The sequence below is a fragment of the Drosophila guanche genome, unplaced genomic scaffold, assembly GCF_900245975.1.
Source record: "Drosophila guanche unplaced genomic scaffold, DGUA_6, whole genome shotgun sequence".
Taxonomy (NCBI): domain Eukaryota; kingdom Metazoa; phylum Arthropoda; class Insecta; order Diptera; family Drosophilidae; genus Drosophila; species Drosophila guanche.
Window position 1 is genome coordinate 2,077,095 of NW_022995749.1, and position 20,310 is coordinate 2,097,404.

General features: G+C 47.6%; 1 protein-coding gene across 1 annotated transcript in view; it reads right to left on the bottom strand.

The window, feature by feature from the left end:
* LOC117585478 (dopamine receptor 2) overlaps positions 1-18,902 on the bottom strand; it is a 24,961-nt gene extending 6,059 nt beyond the window's left edge. Inside the window, 3 exon segments of the mRNA XM_034274970.1 lie at positions 2,161-2,242; positions 2,303-3,930; positions 18,054-18,902. Coding sequence (XP_034130861.1) covers positions 2,161-2,242; positions 2,303-3,786 — 1,566 coding nt within the window. The 5' untranslated portion in view covers positions 3,787-3,930; positions 18,054-18,902.
* Positions 18,903-20,310: the final 1,408 nt, after the last annotated feature.

Here is a 20,310-nt window from a genome sequence, read left to right on the forward strand (position 1 = left end):
GGAAACGGTGACAGAAACGATGAAAGGACATTGTGTATGGGCTGTGTGTGTGTGGGCGTGTGATGTGTGCTCTTGTGTCCGTCCAGAGACTTTGTGGCAAGTTTCGTTTATTCTGTAGTTTTTTTTTTCGTCGCCTTTTTTCACCTTGACATAACAACATAAAGAGCAACATCATCAAACAACGACCGTTAAGCCAAGGCTGGGACTGGGGTGGTTTTTCCTCTCTTTTTATGGCTAGTGGGGGGTGTGGATGGTGTGGGCTGTGTGTGTGTGCGGGTGTTGTATGTTCAGGTGCAACACATTCAACAGGTGCTCGAATAAGAGTTCTCTTTTCGCTTAAGCTGATTTTCTTTTGCAACAACGTAACAAACAAAAGAAACACACGGAAAATATATGTATAACGACACAAACAACAATGTCACGGTCGAGCCAACAACGAGGAAGCGAGCAGGATGGACTCAGCCGTAGACAGAGATAGCAACAGCAACAGCAACAGCAACATCAACATCAGCGACAGAAACAGATGCAGATGCAGAAAATTGAGTACAGCACAGGTAGGTGGGTGGTTGGGTTGGGTTGGGGCATGGCAGCTTGACATAACGACTGTGCAATGTGTTCTGTGTGTGTTTGTTCTCTCCTCTCCTCTCTCTCTATCACACTTTGTGGCTTGTGGCTTCTGTTGGTGTGTGTTTGAGAGTGTGCACAACGACTTTGAAAGAGACAACAGCGGGAGTAGAGACAGACAGCGAGACATCGACAACGACACAGAAAGAGAGTAAGAGAAAGACACAGAGAGAGAGAGAGAGAGAGAGAGAGAACACAAAGTCACAAGTCGCTTACCTTGCCATTGACTTACAAAAGAACTTGGAGCTTGAACCGGAGCCTGAGCCTGAAATCGAACGGGACGGGGAAGGCAAACACCGCACGGGCGCCTTAATCAATGTCAACTAAATCTACGAATATGCTAAACTATATATAAGTTTGCTCGCAGGAATTGTGGCGCACGTGCTGAATGCCGTGCAGCGAGCAGGTCGAGTAGCAGCGTCGCGTCGCAAATCTCTGTAAGAACACGAAACGAACACCACTGGAATCATAATCAGCCAGTCGCCACACCAACAAAATGAGCAGAAACATAAAGCCACAGTCGAGTATACCGACCAAAAGATACCTGGTACTGCATGGAGGCATCTGGATGGGTCTAGTCTCCACTCCAGGAAGGAGCTTAGACGGACAGATGGCAGTACCAGGTATGGAAACATAATGTGTTGAGAATGTGTTCGAAGAATGACAATGTGCGAGATGGTGACGATGCGATGATGCGCTGAGTTGGTGATGATGCTGAGGATGATGTGGATGACATGATGGTTGGCTCTACGGATGATTCCTGTAATGATATGATCCGTTTGGTTAATGTACTTTTGATGGATAGAAATCAATTTTGCTTCATTTTCAAACCAAATCACGTGATTGCAAATCATAGTTAATTATTCAGAGACTTGTTGACTGCTTATCCTCGTGCTTGCCCGAGGACAACAATGGCTCACTCGACTCTGAACTGTGACTGGTGCAATACGCTCGCACTTTTGGCCATGGCTCACCCTCAAACATTAGAGAATTATTCATTAAAATCACAGCGGGTCTGAGTTTGAGGACCCGCACCGGTTCGCATCTGATGATTTATGCAAGGATATGGGGGGGGAGTAAGAGGATGAGGATGAGATGAGCACGCCAGGATGGGGCAAATGTCAGGAAGTTTTTGCCATAGCTGTCCGTCCGCCATGTGTGAACGGAAGCCAGCAATGCAGAGGAGTGGCAGAAGGATGATGCTGGGGCACGACGACTGGCCCGAGTAAATGTCAGTTTTGTTTTTATTTTTTTCTTCTCCATATTCATTAAATTTTTAAATTAATTTTGCCGTTCGTTGAGTTTTGTATCTGGAGCATACTACAACAAGTGGAGATGGGCAGCCGCGCGTAATTCATGGAAACTTTTCCCGCAAAGCGGAAAATCTGCTTGGGGGGCCGAGCGTGGAAACTGTGAAACTGTGAAGCCCAAACCATACGAAAGAAAGCAACAATTAAGAGTGAGAGAAATCTGAAATCCGAATCCAAGTGTGGACTGACATGTGGACGGCGGTGCGGTGGGGGGTGGACAACTTACCTGCGACTTGGACCGCATTGTGGGCTGATACTTCCGGCGGATCTTGCGGGGACAGCACATGCACAGCAGACGCACAAAGGCTCTGTGAAAGAAAACAAAAGTAAAGGACTGAAGGCTATCAGGACTACAGCGAAAGTCTCACCTGCGAAAGTCCCTGCTCCAGCAGGCATAGATGACGGGATTCATGCACGAGTTGATCCAGCCCAGCCAGGTGACAATCGCAGAGACAATCTCCTCGTGCTCGATGCACTCCATGCAGAACCCGGACAGCAGGTTGACCACAAAGAACGGCAGCCAGCACACGATGAACACGCCCATCACAATGCCCAGCGTCTTGGCCGCCTTCTTCTCCTTGGCGAACTTGGCCAGCTTCCGGGAGAGCGAGAAGTTCTTGCCCATGTGCCGGTGTCGGGCCAGTCCGTTGTTGTGCAGCGCCGATAGCGGCTCGTCGTCTGGCTCCTCTGGCGTGGATGTGGTGGTGCCGCCGCCGTGGTTGTGGTGATGATGGTGCGAATGGGAATGGGAGTGGCTTAGCGACCCGCCGCCGCCGCCGCCACCACCTCCTCCGCCCCCACCCGACACCTGGTTGGCCTGATCCCTGGTCGTGCCGCCGCGATGGATGCGCAGCGTGAGCTGCAGCTCCCCGGAGGCCATCAGCACCTGCTTGGTGCCGATCTTAAGGGAGCGAGTCTGAATCACCGCCGCCCGGTAGATCCGGCAGTAGGTAAACACCATCACCAGCAGCGGCAGGTAGAAGGAGATCGTCGAGGAGAACACCAAGTAGCCCAGGTGCTCGGTGAAGGTGCACTTGTAGGCGGGCATCTCACCATCTCGAGCCGCACGCCACCAGACGATGGCCGGGAAGCTGATGGCACTCGAGCAGATCCAGACAGCGGCTATCAGGCCAGCGGCCCGCTTCACCGTCATCCGCATGGGATAGCTGAAGGGATCGGTGATGGCCCAGTAGCGGTCCAGCGATATGACGCACAGATTGAGGATCGAGGCGGTGCTGAAGAGAACGTCCAGCGAGCGCCAGATGTCGCACCAGTCAGTGCCAAAGAACCAGGTGTTCTCCAGCACCTCGTACAGTGCCGAGAAGGGCATCACAACCAATCCCACCAGGCAATCTGCCACGGCCAGGCTGGTAATGAAGTAGTTGGTGGCCGTGTGCAGATAACGCTCTCGAATGACGGCCAGGATGACCAGGGAATTGCCGAAGACGGTGGCAAACGAGAACAGAAAGAGGAAGGCCAACAGACCCACTCGATCGTTGGGCAGCGCCTCCAGGAACTCTGACAGATCCGGCTCGGGGGTCGTACTGCTGCTGCTGCTGATGGTGGAGGGGCTGAGCGGGCCCAGAGTTGTGGTGGACACACTCCCGTTAAGCGACAACTCCGTGCTCGTGGGCATCGCACTCAGACCGTTGAAGTAGAAGTAAACGTCCTCGGATATGTTGTAGCTGCTGTAGAAGCTGGCTGGTGCTCGGGTCTGTGTCTGGTTGAGAATGTCGCCACGTAGCAGGGCCAGCAGGGGCTCGACGATGGCCGAGGCGGCTCCTTCAGCTTCGGCTTCCGCTTCCGGCACTGCCAGCTGCGACAGCGCATTGTCCTCAATGTCCTCCACCATGGCTACCGTCTCTATCCGCCCTCCACTCAATGCAATGTTGCTGCAGCTGACGCGAATCCCTGTTCCAGTTCCTGTTCCTGTGCCGCGTCTGCTGCTCTGCGGCTGCCAGCCAAATTAATGAAGCGCATTGTCAAGTCCTCGGTGCTGCCGGGAAGAGACGGAGACGGAGACGGAGACGGAAAAGACAAACTTGAGAATGTTTTTCTACTCAATTTTCATATTTAATCAGACCAAAATTCGATTATGAATAGCTGAATATTATCTAGTCGTATACTTGTGTCCGTCTTTAAGAGTGTGCTTTGCCCTGCCTCAGCCTAATGAACCTGTTGTATGTAATTGAATCTCATGAAAGTCGGGCTATAAATTTTATCGAATTAAAATGTTGACTCGCAGTCGCATCCCCCGCGTGTAGCAAAACAAAGTTCACGAATTTCCCAGGCACAAAAGCTTAACAAACACATTAATTAGAGCATTTTCTGCCCCGAATTTTGGGAGCCACCTGCTCCATTTCGGTGTCTGGCGGCTTTCTCCAAAAGGTGCGCAATTAATTGGCAAGCAGACACGGCAGATGCCGCAAAGCGGCTCTGGGGATAGAGGAGCGGAGCAGGAGCCGGAGCGCCACACAAATAAACAAATTAAATTACATTTCAAGTGCCAGAGAAGGGGCAGGAAGTCAAGCGTGCGACCACTAGGACTTGAACTTGCCACGAGAGAGGCAGGATGAGGACAAAGTGGATGAGGATGTGGCAGTGGAAGTGGGAGGCTGCCTTTGTCAACAGCATTCGACTGAGGAAGTCAACAACTGTGCAACACATTATTCAAGAGCTGTTGCTCTTGTCAGCGAGAGTTGATTGCTAAGCTCGGTACGAGTATTTAATGCAAACAAGCTGTGACTCTGCCTGTAGCTGTATCTGTAACTGGGGACAGGGACAGTGGTACTGCCTCCTGCTGGGGAGGGATTCAGTTACACATTCAGTCTCTGGTCAGCTATTAAATTTGAGCCCCAGTCCACCCATTGTTGGCCACCAGCCTCTGTAAAATCCTTTGGCCAGGCTGCATTCAAATCCATGACTGCCGACTGCCGACAGCCGACTGCCATTGGCACACTTCACTCATTCACGGAGCGTTGGAAATTGCATGAATAGCCAGAGATGACTGGCAATCCGATTCCGGGCCACTTTTCCAGGCACACAAACACTATCAAATGTGAGGTGAGTTGGGTTCTCAGCAACTCCGAGGTTAAGTCGTTAAAATGTTTGGTTTCTTATTGTTCCTTTTTGCAGCGACTTTGGGCCATTTGTTTACCTTGGTGTTTGTTCCTGATTATCACCTGCCAGTCTCAGCCTCAGTCTCAGGGAGAGGTTCTGCCCTGTGTGGAGCGGAGCGGGGCCCTAGCCTCGTGCCTGCCACATTCTGGCTGCTCATTTCCGGCTTGGTTCGACTCGCGTACGCGTCCCCTGCATGCCATAAATTCTTCTGCCTCTAGTTGCTGGCTTATCTGCCCCGTGCCCCTGCTCTTGATTCGTGGCAGGGTCCAGGCCCCTGACTCTGTTATGGTTTATGTTTTCTGCTTCCACGCTGCATTCGCGTCTTCTGTACGAACATTACTTTGCCTTTGCCTACACACTTTCCTTGTCGTTTTTTCTCGAGCAGTTTAGTACAATTTCCTGGCACATTTCTCATGCGCTCGACTGGCAAGGCCCGGCCAGCGGAACCGGCTAAAAAGCAGACATTTTTTTCACTTACTTACAGCCCTCCGATGCGCCTGATGAGGCTGTTGACGTGCAGTAAGTCACAAAGTGTGTGTGTGTGTGTGTGGGGGGGACCGGAGGTGGAACCACATAAAAACATGGCAGCCAAATGAGAAACATGGAAAAATATGTGTAAAGGCAAATTCATATGCGCACAGTGGGTGTGGCCCTGGTTGTGCCCTGCAGCTTTTGGCCGGGTTTTGTGTCTGGTCGGGCGGTAGAAATTTAATTGAGGCAACCTTTATGGTCGCTCACGACGCGGCTTAGGCCTGGCCCTGCTCCAGCTTCTGGCTTTTATGCAAAATGCTTTCGACCAGGCGGCCAGCAATTTGTACATGTGTGAGAAACCTTTTGACCCTTTTCACCCACACAAACACACACGGTGGGTGGGGTGCTGGTGTGTGTATATGTATCTGTGTCTGTTGGTTTGTGTGAATGCGTGCGTGGCTGGAAAAGGACCCGAGCAAGGACATGGAAATGGTTAAGTCATTGAATGGCCTCATGAAAGTTAAGCAAAATGGCTACAGACAAACCCGGCCATTGGTATGCGGGTATACCAACTTGGCCAAGAACTTTGCCAAACTCGTGTCAACACACAGAAAGAGAGAGAGAGAGAGACAGAGATATTTGGATATTTGGTGGACTAACTGGTTACACAATCGTGATCTGCATGAAAATGAAAGACTCTTCTTATGAAAATTAGCAAAGCTATCAACAGCACAGATGTTATGTTTAGATGTGAGTCATTTTAAGTTGAATCAAAATTCATTTCCTAGAGTATTTCAATTCCTTGCTTGGGCAATGTTTTGGTACAACATTTTCGCTGCTGGAAATTAATTCCGTGCCATGTAATGAAGTCTTGTCTACACAATTGAAATTGATTCGGGTTTCGAGACCGGACCCAATGCAGCATCAAATCACTCCCAATCACAACATTACATTTTGGATTCAGCATCGAGAAAGGATCCAACGTCCGACCACAAATCGGTAGACCGTACCAAAGACCCTTCTCTGGCTGGCAGCTATTTCGGCATGTTTGGCATGCGTTTGAATTTCATTCTATTGCTCTCTACGTAGCTGTAGCTGTAGCTGTAGCTGTGCCTGTGTCTGGGCCAGTGACAGCTGCAACAACAGTCTTTGAATTTAAATGGTACTCAAAGTGAAAGTCAAAAGCACAACGTTGCTGACATTCAATATACACGAAGTGGCTGTTGGCCATTTGTTCAATTTTTATGCGCTTCGTAATTACATGAAGCGCTTTTTCATGTCGCATTCTTGCCTATTGAATTATTAAAATCTTTTGTCCCAGACAAGGGGATCCGCCTGTGGAGATTGTCTGCCAACTGGCACCCGATAACGTCAAGAGCAAAACACGGACAACTATCCCTGAGCTGTACAATTTTTACGGCTCTGACAAGCACTCCCCTGATGTCAAAAAGTAGACCCAAACCTGGCATCAGCGCACCAGAAGAGGCGGCACTAATGCCAGTATTTATTGGAGCTTCCAGTCAATGTTGCTGCCTCGATAGGCAGCAGGCACATGCATGCATGTACTTGGGCACCCCAGATCCCTACATCCATTAATATTGTGCACTATCATGGAATTGGAATCGCCTGGCAGATAGGCAGATATTCGATACCCAAGGCGGCAGTGACATTGAACAACCTTTTGGTTCGCGGGCCGCTTTCGTATTCAAATGAACTTAAGGTGAAAGTGAACCGGGGAGCAGCAAGGGAACCGCTCTATTATCTCTGGGTAAGTATCGGTGGCACCCACTCAGGAGCTGGGCGATAAATCGCTGCCGAAAATCTTCCAAATTGCTCCCAGAGCGGTTTTTGGGCTAAGCCCGGCGTATATGAAGCAAATCTGGCGAAAAACAGGCAAAACAGGCGGCCCGAGGTGAAAGTTTCAAGCCAGTCGAAAGTGGCTCCCCACTGGCGTTCAAATCTTTGACAATCTTAATGCGAATCCAAGTCAAACGCACGCACGCTGTTGGGAGAATGGAGAGAGAGCTGGGACTGGGAGCTGGGAGCTGGGAGCTGGGACTAACCCAAGTGAGGCGAGGCACTAAAACGACGGTAAATACAGAGAGTTAAGGACTCAGTCAGTCAGTCAGTTAGTCAGGCCAGCCAGTTGGGGTTCCGTTCGGGTTGAGTCCACAAATGAAATTTAATCACGCGCATGGCAAAAACGCTCTTCAGCCGGGGTCCCTTCTCAGCGTCGATGTTTACTTTATTTTCGGCTTTGCAACTTGTCTCTCAACCGATTTGATAATGTCCTGCGCCCGAACCGTTCTGCCGTTCTGCCGTGTCCCCGTATCGGTCCCGACCCAGCCCGGTGCCAAGCCGCTTGGCTGCTTAATTATGTCACAAATATTTACCCCGATCCCCTCTAGAGTGTCGTGGCACGCAAGGAATCTAGCGAAAGCAAACAGAAATCAAATGAAACAATGGCCCGCGGTGTGCGAGGGGTTGAAACGAGGTTGGGAAGGAGGTGACGAGTAGGCTGGCGGCATGTCACAATATTTCTTCCTTTTTTCCGGGACGGTACGAGTGTATTTTTTGTGCTGTTCAAGGCAATCAAGGACAAATAAGGACAACAGCGTCAGTGGCCGCCATGAAAGTGGATTTCGTGATAATGGCTGGCATTAATTTGTGGCCCGCACCGACGATAGGAGATACATTCGACAGACAACCTCTCCGCCCCGCTCCTCTGTTTGCTCCTGTCCGACCCATCGGTTCGCTGCGATTTGCACACACAAACACGGAGAACGGATGAAGGAAGGACGGAGAGCACAAATTATTTTCGTTTTGGTGAGTTTTCCTCGAGTTTTTCTCGTGTTTGTAGTGTTGATGTGGAATTGTTGCGGATATACCTTTGGCATGTTAAAAGTTATTGCCGACTCGCACACATGGACAAGGCAGAGACACATTTAACGCGCTTGTCACGCCATGAATAATGATTGGGCAGAGCGACAATCCAACAACGTCTACAGCCACAACAACAACAACTGCAACTACAACGACGGCTACAAGGTGAACGAAGACAACAGCCGGGCAGCTATCAACGTCTGTCTGCTGTCAGGGAGCCAATCGAGCATCGGGAATTACTTTAAGTGGCACATTGCTCATGCGACATGTTGTCCCACATTCGTAGTGCTCGCTCGGCCCATCCCCCAACCCAGGCAGCATCTCCCCCCTGGGGTGTCGTGATTAATAATTAAATATTGTTACAGATGTGAAGTGGAATCGGACTCGTGCTTGGGCCCTGTCTCTGACTCTCTTCTGTTCACTCCTTCTCCGTTATCTGGCTGGTTCTCTTTTCTGTTTGGTTCTCCGGCTTGTCCTGACAAATGAAGTTAGCGAATTGGCTGAGCGAGACATGGGGAAAACACGGAATGTCATGGCAGTCATGGAATGTGAGAGGACACGCTGACACTGACGTCATTCGCTTTGGAAAAATGCTAAATAATCCAAATCTTGCGTGCACATGAGCAAATCATTTGAGCAAATATTTGCATAATTTGAAATTGATTCCGCTGCCGTTCATCGCTCATCTGTTCGACCAGCGATACGTAAATGTATATGCATAGATCCAAACTTCGTATGGTAGCATAGTTTCATCGATGGCATCATACGGGCTACGGGCTACGGGCTACGGGCGGGTGAGCCGCCAACCGTTTCAAATGTTGCAATTCAGGAGCCATGACTTTGTTTCCATGCCCGAATTCTCTTGATAACTCGAACTCCCCTAAGCTTCTGCTCCAGTGAATTTAGGATCTAGGACCCTGTCGGGCTCACATTCAGTCCATTCCTCTGGCTGATTCGCTTTCATTTCAGCACACGCACGCACGCACTAGTTTCATTTGCCGCCGGAGCCCAGAGGACATATTTAAAGTTAGTTTTTGATGAGTTGGCATGAGTTTTATTAGCGGCGCGGCGCTCAAAGTTTCTCTTTGAGGCAGCACATCAGATCCCGAAAAGGCAGTTCAATGAGCAGCAACAGCAGCTACTAAGAGCCATGGGGCAATAAATTAAAAATGTATCATATCGCGTGGGAAGGCCAAGCTGCTAAAGGAACTTTGGAAAGGGAAGGGTTCTTTTGATTGCCAAATCTTAATAGGTTTTGCATAATTTTTTTGAAGCGAAACTTTCGCTGGGTATGGAATTCCGGTCACATGGCCAAATGAGATATGTGAGCACGCTCCCTAATATGGATAATGACACGCGTGGCCCGAAAGAACTCTGTCAGCGGCGGATACTTGGATGCCTGAGAGCATGAGAGAATTACAAATTGTCGCCACACACCAGCAGAATCCCCAAGCCCAGTTCCTGCCCGACTCCTCCCCGATGGCCTCGGCGCGTGGCCTCTGTGAGACAGTTCCAGTTGCAGTGAGGATAATTTCCAAATAATAATAAGAGGCCAGAAGTCACGTCCCCCAATACCGAAGGCAGCAGGAGTTGTAAGCCAAGAAGCCAAGAAGCGAATACATCAGAGGAGCTGAAATATTGACGCGAAGCGTCGAGCTCCTGCGAGATAAGAGCGAAAGTGAAAACGACAAGGACAAAGGACACAAGGAGTTGCCCTCAAGCGGATGAATATAGAAAGACAATGACAGGGACTCCAGCACTCTCTGTCTCTCCCTCTCTCTCTGTGTCTCTCTTTTTCTCTTTCTTTCTGTCTTATCGACTGTTTGTAATGGCCGCGCCAAACGGCCACTTATAGTTTTATTATATGCCCGTATCAATTTTGATTTGCTTGCTGGCGGGGAAAAAAAAAGGAAAACAATTTTCTACGAATAATTTGCCAGCCATATCTATGAGGGCGTGTGCGTGTGCCTACATTTATAATGTACATGTATGCGTGTGTGTGTTTCAACATGATTTACACAATAAATGTCATGCGGCTGCTGGTCTGCACGCAATTCCTGTTGCCACCTAATGCACTCCACTCCACTTGAATGGCCTGACAGAGCCGGGTCCAGGCCATTTTGTGGTGAAATCTTTTGGGCCGCAGGCTTATCGTGTGTGTGCCAGTTTTGGCCTTAATCGGAACATCTCGAGAGTGCTTTATGCTTTCGAGTGACATTCTAATCAGCTGCATATTAGCATGCTGGAAGTGCTGTTACAAGTGGCCCTGGAAGTGGGCTAAGTCGCGGATCGGACCAACAGCATGGGAGGCATGAGCTCATGCAATGCTGTAAACTCTGCAGTTGATTAAGTTTCTATTGCCGCCTGCTAGTGCTGTTGCACAGCGAGGGCACAAATTTGATGGCTAATTAAGTCACAAAATTAACATTAAATTGCAATCTGGCGTGGCACGGAAGCCGGTCGCAAGGATATGCCACAGTGAACTGCTTTCAGACAACTCGCGAGACGAGACAGCGCTTCGATTCGCCAATGGTGGCTGAGTAAAACTCATTTCAAGATAATTAGTTAAGGGAAATGTTTCAGCGAACCATCCACAAGACCCGCAAACACGGCAGAGACCTAAAGCAACGATGTGCCTTGCCTCCCGCTGGAGTGTGCCACAGTTTTCAGTATTTTCCATTTCGTTCGGTGGCAGCGAAATAAAATGAAAATTGCTCATAGTCACAGGCAATATTCCTCAGCAATCGCTTTTTCTGCCAACTCAGGCTGTTTATTAAAGCTCAGCGGCAAGCGAAAATAATAATAAACCAGCAAGTCTAAAAAAGCAAACTGAGCAATGGCTGCACAAAAGGCCAAAAAGTCTGCCACTGAGGCTCAGGCTGTGCCGCTGCCGCTGGCGCAAGGAAAACCAAACAAAAAAGGTGCAAATTAGAAATATAAATATGTATTTGTGTGCATATCTACATGCGCACATATTTACGTATTTATGTTTGTATTTGTATATTTATGTGTATTTGTTGGGGGGGTAAAGAGAAAAGCTAAAACACAAGGAGAAACACAAACAAGGCAAGAACAAAATCTGCTTGCCTGAGCTATTTGCAATCATGAGAAATATTATTTTAATTTTGGTGTAATAATTTGCAGGAGAACATAATTTTCATGAGCCACCCACACACCCAGGCACCCAGGAGAAGCCACAGCCTGCAGCCTGCAGCCTCACCCTCGTCTGGCTTGTCTCGTTTCCCTGTAAAGAGGCCAAATGCGAGATGTCTATCCTTGGCATAAAATGAAAATGAATTTAAATACCTGAGCCGTGCGCTGTGTGCCGTGTGCCGTGTGCCCACGCAGGCCACCCCATCCCCATCCCCAGCCCATCCCATTCCACTGTTGCAAGGCTAGAGACCGAATACGTGGCCACATCATAACGGTACCAGCAGAAAGGCGGGAAAACACGCATCTACATTCTTCCCGCCCTTGCCCGGCAAGCCCCCCTACAATCCACTGGAGGGAGCCTGCCAATTCCCTGACTCTTCTGCGGCTGCCAGCGAATTGTCATTCAAATCTGTCGCATTGCCCTCGGGCCCTAATGGGGTGTTGGGTGGCGCGCAAGTGGGTGGGCTGCGATGGGGGGTGTGTGGGCGTGTCAAGCACGCAGTTTACTGCAAATTTTATTTGTAGCTGTAATTTGGAGCGTTTTGCGCTTAGCTGCTGCCTGAATCAGAGTCTTCCCTGCTCCCTGCTCCCTGCTCCCTGTGCCCACTGAATTCCCTGTGTGTGGGTCGTGGGTGTTTCCTTTCTTTCCCGCTCCCTCCCACTCCCATTCCCACTCCCACTACGACTCTTTCTATCTCTCTTTGCTCCCCTCTGTTTCGCTGTATGCGTGTCATTCATTATTTTCAATTTTTCAATTCAGAAACTTTTCATTGCCCGCTTTTGCTGAGAGGGAGTGAAGTGTTCCGTACCGTACCGTTTCGTTGTCGTCCCTAGCCGAGCCAATTTTTGTAAATTTTTTGCAATTTATTACGATTTTCGTTTAATTTCGTTGTCGCTTCGCTTTCGCGCCCTCGAGCGTCGACCATGCTCCATGTGGAATTTCAAATTTGTGCCATAATTCGGTATGGTTCAATGGGGGCTCAGGAGCCGAGCCAAGCCACTGGTTTTTAGACTTCCATTGCCTGGCCTGGCCTGGCCACTTCATCGATTATTGCCTGTTAATTCTTGTTGCCAGCGGGGCCGGGGTGGGCGTCAAAAAGTTTTCGTATTTATTGTTTGGCGGCCCCATCCGCTCCAGCAACAAACTCAAACGAGAAAAAAGTCAATTAGAGCAATTGAAGTGACGCGTCTGAAAATTTTAAGCCCAGTTTCTTGGAAGAGCAAAACTTTGTCCCTTCCAAAAGAAACCAAAAAAAGAAAAAAAAAAAAAGCACGAAAAATTCTAAGTGACAGCACGTGTTGGGAATTAGTTAACCAAATGAAGGACTTTTGCTGCCAGAATGGAATAGAAATGAGCAGCAGCTATCGGCAGGACCCCAGGGCAGACAGCTCTCGATTGATTGGCTGTAAAGAGAGAGATCTGCTACAAGTTGAAGGCAGACCAGAGCAGATATCCAGTCAATCCTTTGTTCGTTACGAAATTGATGTATGTTTGTGTCGGATCGCATTCTCCAGTCTCAGTGGCAGCTGCCAATGGCTGGTAAATTGAATCAGATTTTGCTGTGGCCTACCTTGAAACTTCGCACTGGCGTGGCCATATCAATTTCTCAGCTCTCAATCCTTTTTGGCCAAATGCCCAAGCCGTGGCAGAGCTGCTACATTAATCATCTTCACTCGACAAAGACCGCAACAACACCAGCCCAGAGAGCCAAGAGCCACACACAAACTGAAACGTGCGGCAAGGACCAGGACAACACTGCCTGTCATAAGTTATTAACAAAACGACCCTTTAGCCCACATATGCCAAAGCAATTCGTAGAGTGCCATCACAGGTTTACTCACTGACACAGACACAGACACAGACACAAGCAAACAGTGACTGCAAGGCAAGACAATATTTTGGTAGCACACTCGAAAGACAGAGCAGCCACGACAGCACTCGCAAAGAGATAGACAGAGAGAGAGAAAGAGAGAAAGAGAATCCCGAGCTTCAGTTACATTTGGTAGACATTGTGGGGGACGGTGAATGGGACTTCAAGTTGGTTGCATTCTGTTACATTTTCTCTGCTTTGCGGCGAGGGGCAGAAGCTGAATGTTTGGCTGCCCCAAAATTATGACCACTCGGACGCAATTTACTGGCAGTGTGCCAAGGCCGGTGACGTCGCTGTTGTGGCTGACAGCTCATTGGAATTTTCATTAGTGTTACAAGTGCGCCGCCATTGAGACGGCCCGTCCAGAGTCGCCAAGCGACGGCAGTAGCAGCAGCAGCAGCAGCAGCAGCAGCGGTGACGATGGCGGCGACCTTTCAAAAAATCCACAAATACTTACAGACACACACACACACACACACATGAAGGGGGTTGGGTTACGCCCACAATTCAAATTTGAGTGTGCGAGTGCGTTGGTTCTCTGAAAAATCCAAACAAGCTTCAGGATTAATGTGCTGCGGGTAGTGTAAAAGTTTTCAAATTCTTGGCATTGCACACTTTCAGGGGCGTCGCTTAACTGGATTCATATGTCCTAAAAGGATCTGTAACGAGGCCGTACTTTGATGCCGAAATTCTCTTTAAAGGACCCTCCGTGAGTCTGGCTGAAAGATTTGGATGGTACCCCCTAGACGGGACAGTCAACTTTCGAGTGGCGTTAATGGGAAAACTATTTTACTTTCAGGTGTGCCGATAAACAGGGCTTGATGGAGAGGGTGGAGAGTTGAATGGCGGCTCACGAGCGCCGATGTCTGGCAACTATTTATTCCTGAATGGAACACTAAAGAGACTGCATTTAAGTTGGGAATATTCCTCCAAGGCCTTCCCCTTTAATGTAGTTCCTCGCGTACAGAGTAGGATGAGTATTATTTTCGTGGCCGGTCCAACTTTCGAGGCGCGCTAATGTGTAAAACTATTTAAGTGCCACCTCCCTTGGCCCTCTCATTCTGCCCCCTCCTTGGACCAGACAATGTTGCAGATTGCCGCTTGCCATTCCTGTTTTTGCTTTGGTAATTGCACTTTCGCTGGTTTATTACCCACACAGTCATAAAATGTAATGCACATCATGTACAAGTACTTAAATATGGCGGAGGCTCCGCTGATGCGTATGCCCAAATTTTGACAACCAGCCATTACCATACATGCACATAGTATGTATGTATGGGCAAATACAGCCACATCCCACGCTTTTTTGTTACCCCTAATGAGGCTACCCCCACGTGACATTCGGTACTCATTTATCTGGTATTTTTGGTCTCAATGCAAACAGAAGTGAACGCGGAAATGTGTTTTGTGGGTTTTGTGTGTCTTTTTATACCCTTTCGGGGGGTATAATGTTTGGGTTTGTTTTTGTACAAAAAGTTCATATTTGTAAGCCTAAATCATCAAACAGATGCTCCATTAATTTGCTTGCGGAACCACCACAATTTTTGGGAGTATTTAAAAATAAAAAAAGATTTGATCTGCCAGGACTTGATATATACATTATATCTTAGCTTTAAGTGTAGCCAAAGCTTCCCAGTAGTCTTTACAGCTTTACAGCTTTCCTTATTTAATTCCTATTCGTGTGTACAATGTCCTGTCACCGTTTGTTTGTGATTGTGTTTGTGCTTGTGTGTAAGAGAACAAAACAATAAAGAAATGCGGCAGAAATAAATTGCAATTGTTTTGCATTTGACGCACCGAAAATATCTTCGTTGGGATGGGTACAATGGCAAGGGGCAAATGGGGGGGGGGGGGGGGGGCTCATCGTTATTACAGTAACTATCTTTTTGGTGTGGCATGTGTGCGGGTACTTGGCTGGCCTTTATTGTGTATGCCTCAACAATTCCACTGTGGCAAATGGATTTCCTTTTGTTCCATCGAACACACTGCCAGCACACAATCAGACCACACACACACACACACAGCACACACATATACATATAAGACACACACTCACACATGGATAGACATTCGATTCACCAACTATTTCAATTAGAAAGCACTGTCTGAGGAGGAGTCCCAACTTTCACATCAGAACATCAGAACCGATTCCACCTGTCTACATCTTCTTGCTGGAGGTGGGTAGGTGTGTAGCTGGCTGGGGTAGGGATTGGAGTTTCTATAAAAGGAATCACACATCAACCGCAACCAGTACACTCGCAGAAACTAAGATCAACTATTTTCACATCAATCGAAATTTAGTCAAATTTAAAACCCACACGTGTATGTACCTTACTTTAAGCACTCTTCTTGTTCACTGAACAATCATCCTCAATCATTATCTATGGATCGGTGGAGAATATAACGTGTTTTCTCGCTGTGTCAATACACAAGTGCCGTTAGATGCATGTGGCATGTGGCATGTGTGTTGCGAGTGAGTTCGTGTGTGGAGTCGATTCACCGCTCTGCTTGGCTCGGCGTTGAAATATTTATATGCAAATAAATAGTTTAGCAAGCTATCAGCTTTCCCCTGCTTCTCGCTGTTTGCTCCTCGCTCCTTGGCTGTGTGTGTGTGTGTGTGTGTGTGTGCTATTGTCATTATGCGTAATGTATAGCAAGGGGGGGCGGTACACCGTAGTGGGCGTGCCATAAACAATAACCAGAGAAGAAAGGATAGATGTGTGTGTATGTATAGGAGAATTGTTTTATTAGGCGTTAATGGTGCGTGGCATTTAATTGCTAATCCATTGCCTTTGGGCCCAAGTCCTGCCAGATAAGGATGAGGCAAGCAATATGGTCTCGGGCCATGTAATTCCAGTTAGGTAAATTGATTTAATTGAGTGGAATTTGTCTTAATTATTAAATCAATAGGAGCACAAACCGCTGTGGAATTTACACAAGAATAAGTCGCCTAATTAACCCAAGCCTGCTGTGTCATTTCCATGGAATGCTCTGCCATTTTATGTGGCATTGTGGCATACAATACCCATCAAAGGGTGAGATGAGTCTGCCCTCTCGAATATTTCAAACGTGCTTTTGGTTTCATTAAATCATAATGAATAAAATATTGAAAGCTGCCACGTGGTAAAAAGTTATTTAATTAGGGTCAATGGAGAATCGTTCAAATGCCAAATATCAATTATCAACTTTCCAGCAAAAGGGCAATCCAAACAGACGTAAACTATTCCGGGAAATGGCAAAAGGAAAGATTCAAATAAAGCTAAGCAAAAGCGAGACAAAAAAATCGTAAAAGAAAACAAAAGAATTCTTTCCGAATAGAATTTGCATCTAGAAAAAAATGAATTCGGCGAAATATTTATGTGCCAGGACACACACAAACACAAACACAAACACAAACACCCTCCCACAGTTGCAAACATAGTGACGCTGTTGACTTTCATTACCTTGCGCAAATAGAGGGAAAGTCATTAAAAATTTTAATGAAGAAAGTTTTTTTCTTTTGTTTCTCGCTGTCATCATCATCATCATCATCACCGTCATTCTCCCATCCTCATCCTCATAGCCGCAATCTTCAGTCGCGTCTTTAGGCGCCGCTTTAACTTTGTATTTAAATTTTGTTTTCTTAAAAGTTATTCTGCCCCACTTTATTGTGAACAACAATCGGGCAGACGGTAGTGGCAGCAACAGCATCCGCCGCCACCGCAGTTGCTTCTGCGCCTGGCGCATGATTTATTAGAGCGATAAAGTGATTAAATTAAAATTGATTTATATAGCAAGAACATGAAGGCAAGGGCGCCACTGCAGGCGACAAATGGCAGACGTTTACCTGGCTGGCCTGGCCTGGCCTGGCCCCCTTTTTACATCCTGATTACCACTTTGATTTCTTCTTTTTTATTTCCTGGTTAGAGGGCGCAAAGCTAACCACCCAACCCACCACTGCAGTGGTGGCCAAAAGTAAAAACTTACTAATTTATGCAAAACAGGCGGTAACGAGAATGTCGCTTGACGGTGACAGAAACTGGAACGGTGACAGGAACTGAGCCAGAGCCAGAGACAGAGGCAGAGTCTGGGGCTGGGGCTTTGGCTGGGGCTGCTTGAGGCATCGTTTTGAGAAGTGGGGTAGCGGACAACACGGCGTATGATTAACCTAAATGTTTTCGCTGTCAGCGTCGTTTGGTCCCTGCTTTACATTTAAATTACCAAACTAAAAAAATATTGCTTGGGGCTTAATTTATTTCCCGCTGCGCCGTTCAGTCCATGGCCCGCCCACCAAACAGAAAAAGGTCCTTTGTCCGATCCTTGGCCGGGACTCTGATTCTGCTGGCTTGTTTGTGCTAGCCAAAAGGGCAACGCAACTAATTTGCTGGGGACAAACAACTGGCCAAATAAAGAGCCAAATAAATAGAGGGAAATTGTCAAACCTTCGGCCCCAAACCGAAACCGAAACCCAAACCAGCTTCGATCATTTGCCAGAGGCTAATTCATCGCTTAAGCGACTTTATTGAATGCATTTGCCCTACTGGGATTCTCCATTAAATTTAAATAAAACACAAGCTTCTTAAAGGTTAGTATGCACTAGGAAAATAGCTGCTAAGGGAGCAGCAGTCCCAACTCCACTTACCGTGGGGATGTCGCCAGGCTCCAGTTGTTCCGCTTCGGCTACGGCTGCGTCTCCAAGTCTACTTCCTGCCCCTATCGATGGCAATTTCTCGGACCGTTGCCTAAGGCTCCAGTTCCTGTGGTTGATCCTGCTGCTGTTTGGATTTTTTTGCTCTTATTTTTCCTATTTTCTCAACTTCTTATTTATTGCTGTCGTCTGGGTTGTGGCTGTTGTGGTTCTTGCACTGACGATGCGGTCCAAATTGAATTTCACTTCGAAAATATACGAGCATGATTAATCACTTAACGTAGGCTGGCTGGCGGAGACCAGAAAGGACAGAAAGGACTGGAGCAGACCCATGCACGGACAGGAGCGCGCAGAGAAGCGACCGCATTCCGGTAACTCGATTAATGCACTCGAGGCATCTGATTCGATTTGACAGACTTTGGCCGGAATATCATTAAAAATGCGAAAATAATTTCACATTAATCGCAATAAGTCACAAAAGAATATTGCTCCAGAATATTGTATGTTAATTGAAAAAAAACTGATTGCACTTTTTCTGTGAAATTAATTAGACTCGTTTTCCATTCACTCATTCAGTTCGCTGCCGAGACTCATTCACAAAAATGGATGTATTTTTTGTTGTTTGGGAATTACGAATTGCGAACCAAAGACCAACGCGACCAGAACACCACTGAAAGCCGCGTTTGAGCGTCAAGCTGTGATGGAGCACACGGAGGCAGGCAGCCAGAAGTCGCCACGAAGGTTCACAGCGGACCGAAAGCGACGGCGACAGCGACGGCGGCAGTTGCTACCAGGAGCGACCTCGAGCAAGGTTCGGCTTCGTGCCTCGGTTGGGACTGAATGACGAGACCAACCAGTCGCTGGCCTGAATGAGCCGCCGACGGAGGCGCGCCAAACACACGAGGACGATGATGGCAGCTCTGCCTGCAAGAAGCTACCATTGACAGTCCTTTCGGCAGCAGCACGGCACACCCACACTCTCGCAGGGTCGCACACACACACACACAGACATTTGTTGCAGCTTTGTGTAGCACACTTTTAGGCGGCACGCTCGGTTTGCAGAAGGAGAAGCCCGGCAAACGCACAGCTGTTGAATTGGCGCCAAAATTCTTGGCCACTTTCGCGCAGGCGTCATTCTGTTATACGCCTGGCATCATCCGACTGGTAGGACAGCTCTCGACAGGAGCGTGTCAGGGTGCAAGTTGGGCCTTGTTTTAAATAGTTTTAGTTTTACTTCTTCCATACTACAACTAAAATAGTTATGAATTGTTGAACACCTGCCGTCTACCCACTGCAAATGAAATGTTACCATTATAATCTTTCTATTTCTTCTTCTATCTTCTATTCTTTTAATTTTCTGAACCTACGCGGACAAGCGGCAGGCTGGCTCTTGGCTCGGCTTTAATCGCAAAATTCCGTGTCAAAAATGTGACACACAAAATACTTGTCTGCCAGTTACCTAACGTTGGGTATTTAAAAAGTTGTTGGCAAAACTTTCAAATTAAAAACCTCGTGCTTAAATTCTGCGAACGGGAGGGATGCGAGCACCTACGATGTCCTGACTGGCGGCAGCTCTTGGCACTTGATTCCTGGAGCAGTGCAATCTCTTTGCAGTGCAAGACTCACTTCCCCATTCCGTTTATGGCATTTTGCATGTGTAAATACCGTCCTTATTATTTTCCTCACGTTCGCAGGGGCAAAGTGACTGATGCAGCACCAAATTAACGAATTCCGTCGAAGCAATTAAAATTTAGCAGAGAGTAATATTTATGTTCAACAGAGAAGAAAGCAGGAACTGCAGATAATTCAAGTGTCTCGATAGTGTGCTCTTAGCGCGAGATTTAATTTCATGTTTGCACTTTCTGAATTTATTTCCATTTGCTCAACGGAAGCGACCTGAACCGCAAATGGAAAACCGACTGAAATGGGATTAAAAATGCATGACATCAATTATAAGAAGTTTTCTTAATTTTCATCCTGTCATAACTCACATTGGGCTTCACACATGCACAACTTTTTCTCCTGTTCCTTTTTTTCCAGCTCCTTTCCAAGTCGAACAAGGGCAAAGTCGAAAGGCGAAAACTTGCAATGCCACACACTCACCCAAAACACACACACACACACACACACACATGGAGTGGAGACAGCACATTTGTTTATTCCTCGATTGCGTACAAACATTTGCATTTGCATAGACAAGTTAAAAGCATCGCCTCCTCTCCCCACGACCCTCAGAGCAGAGCCAACTTCC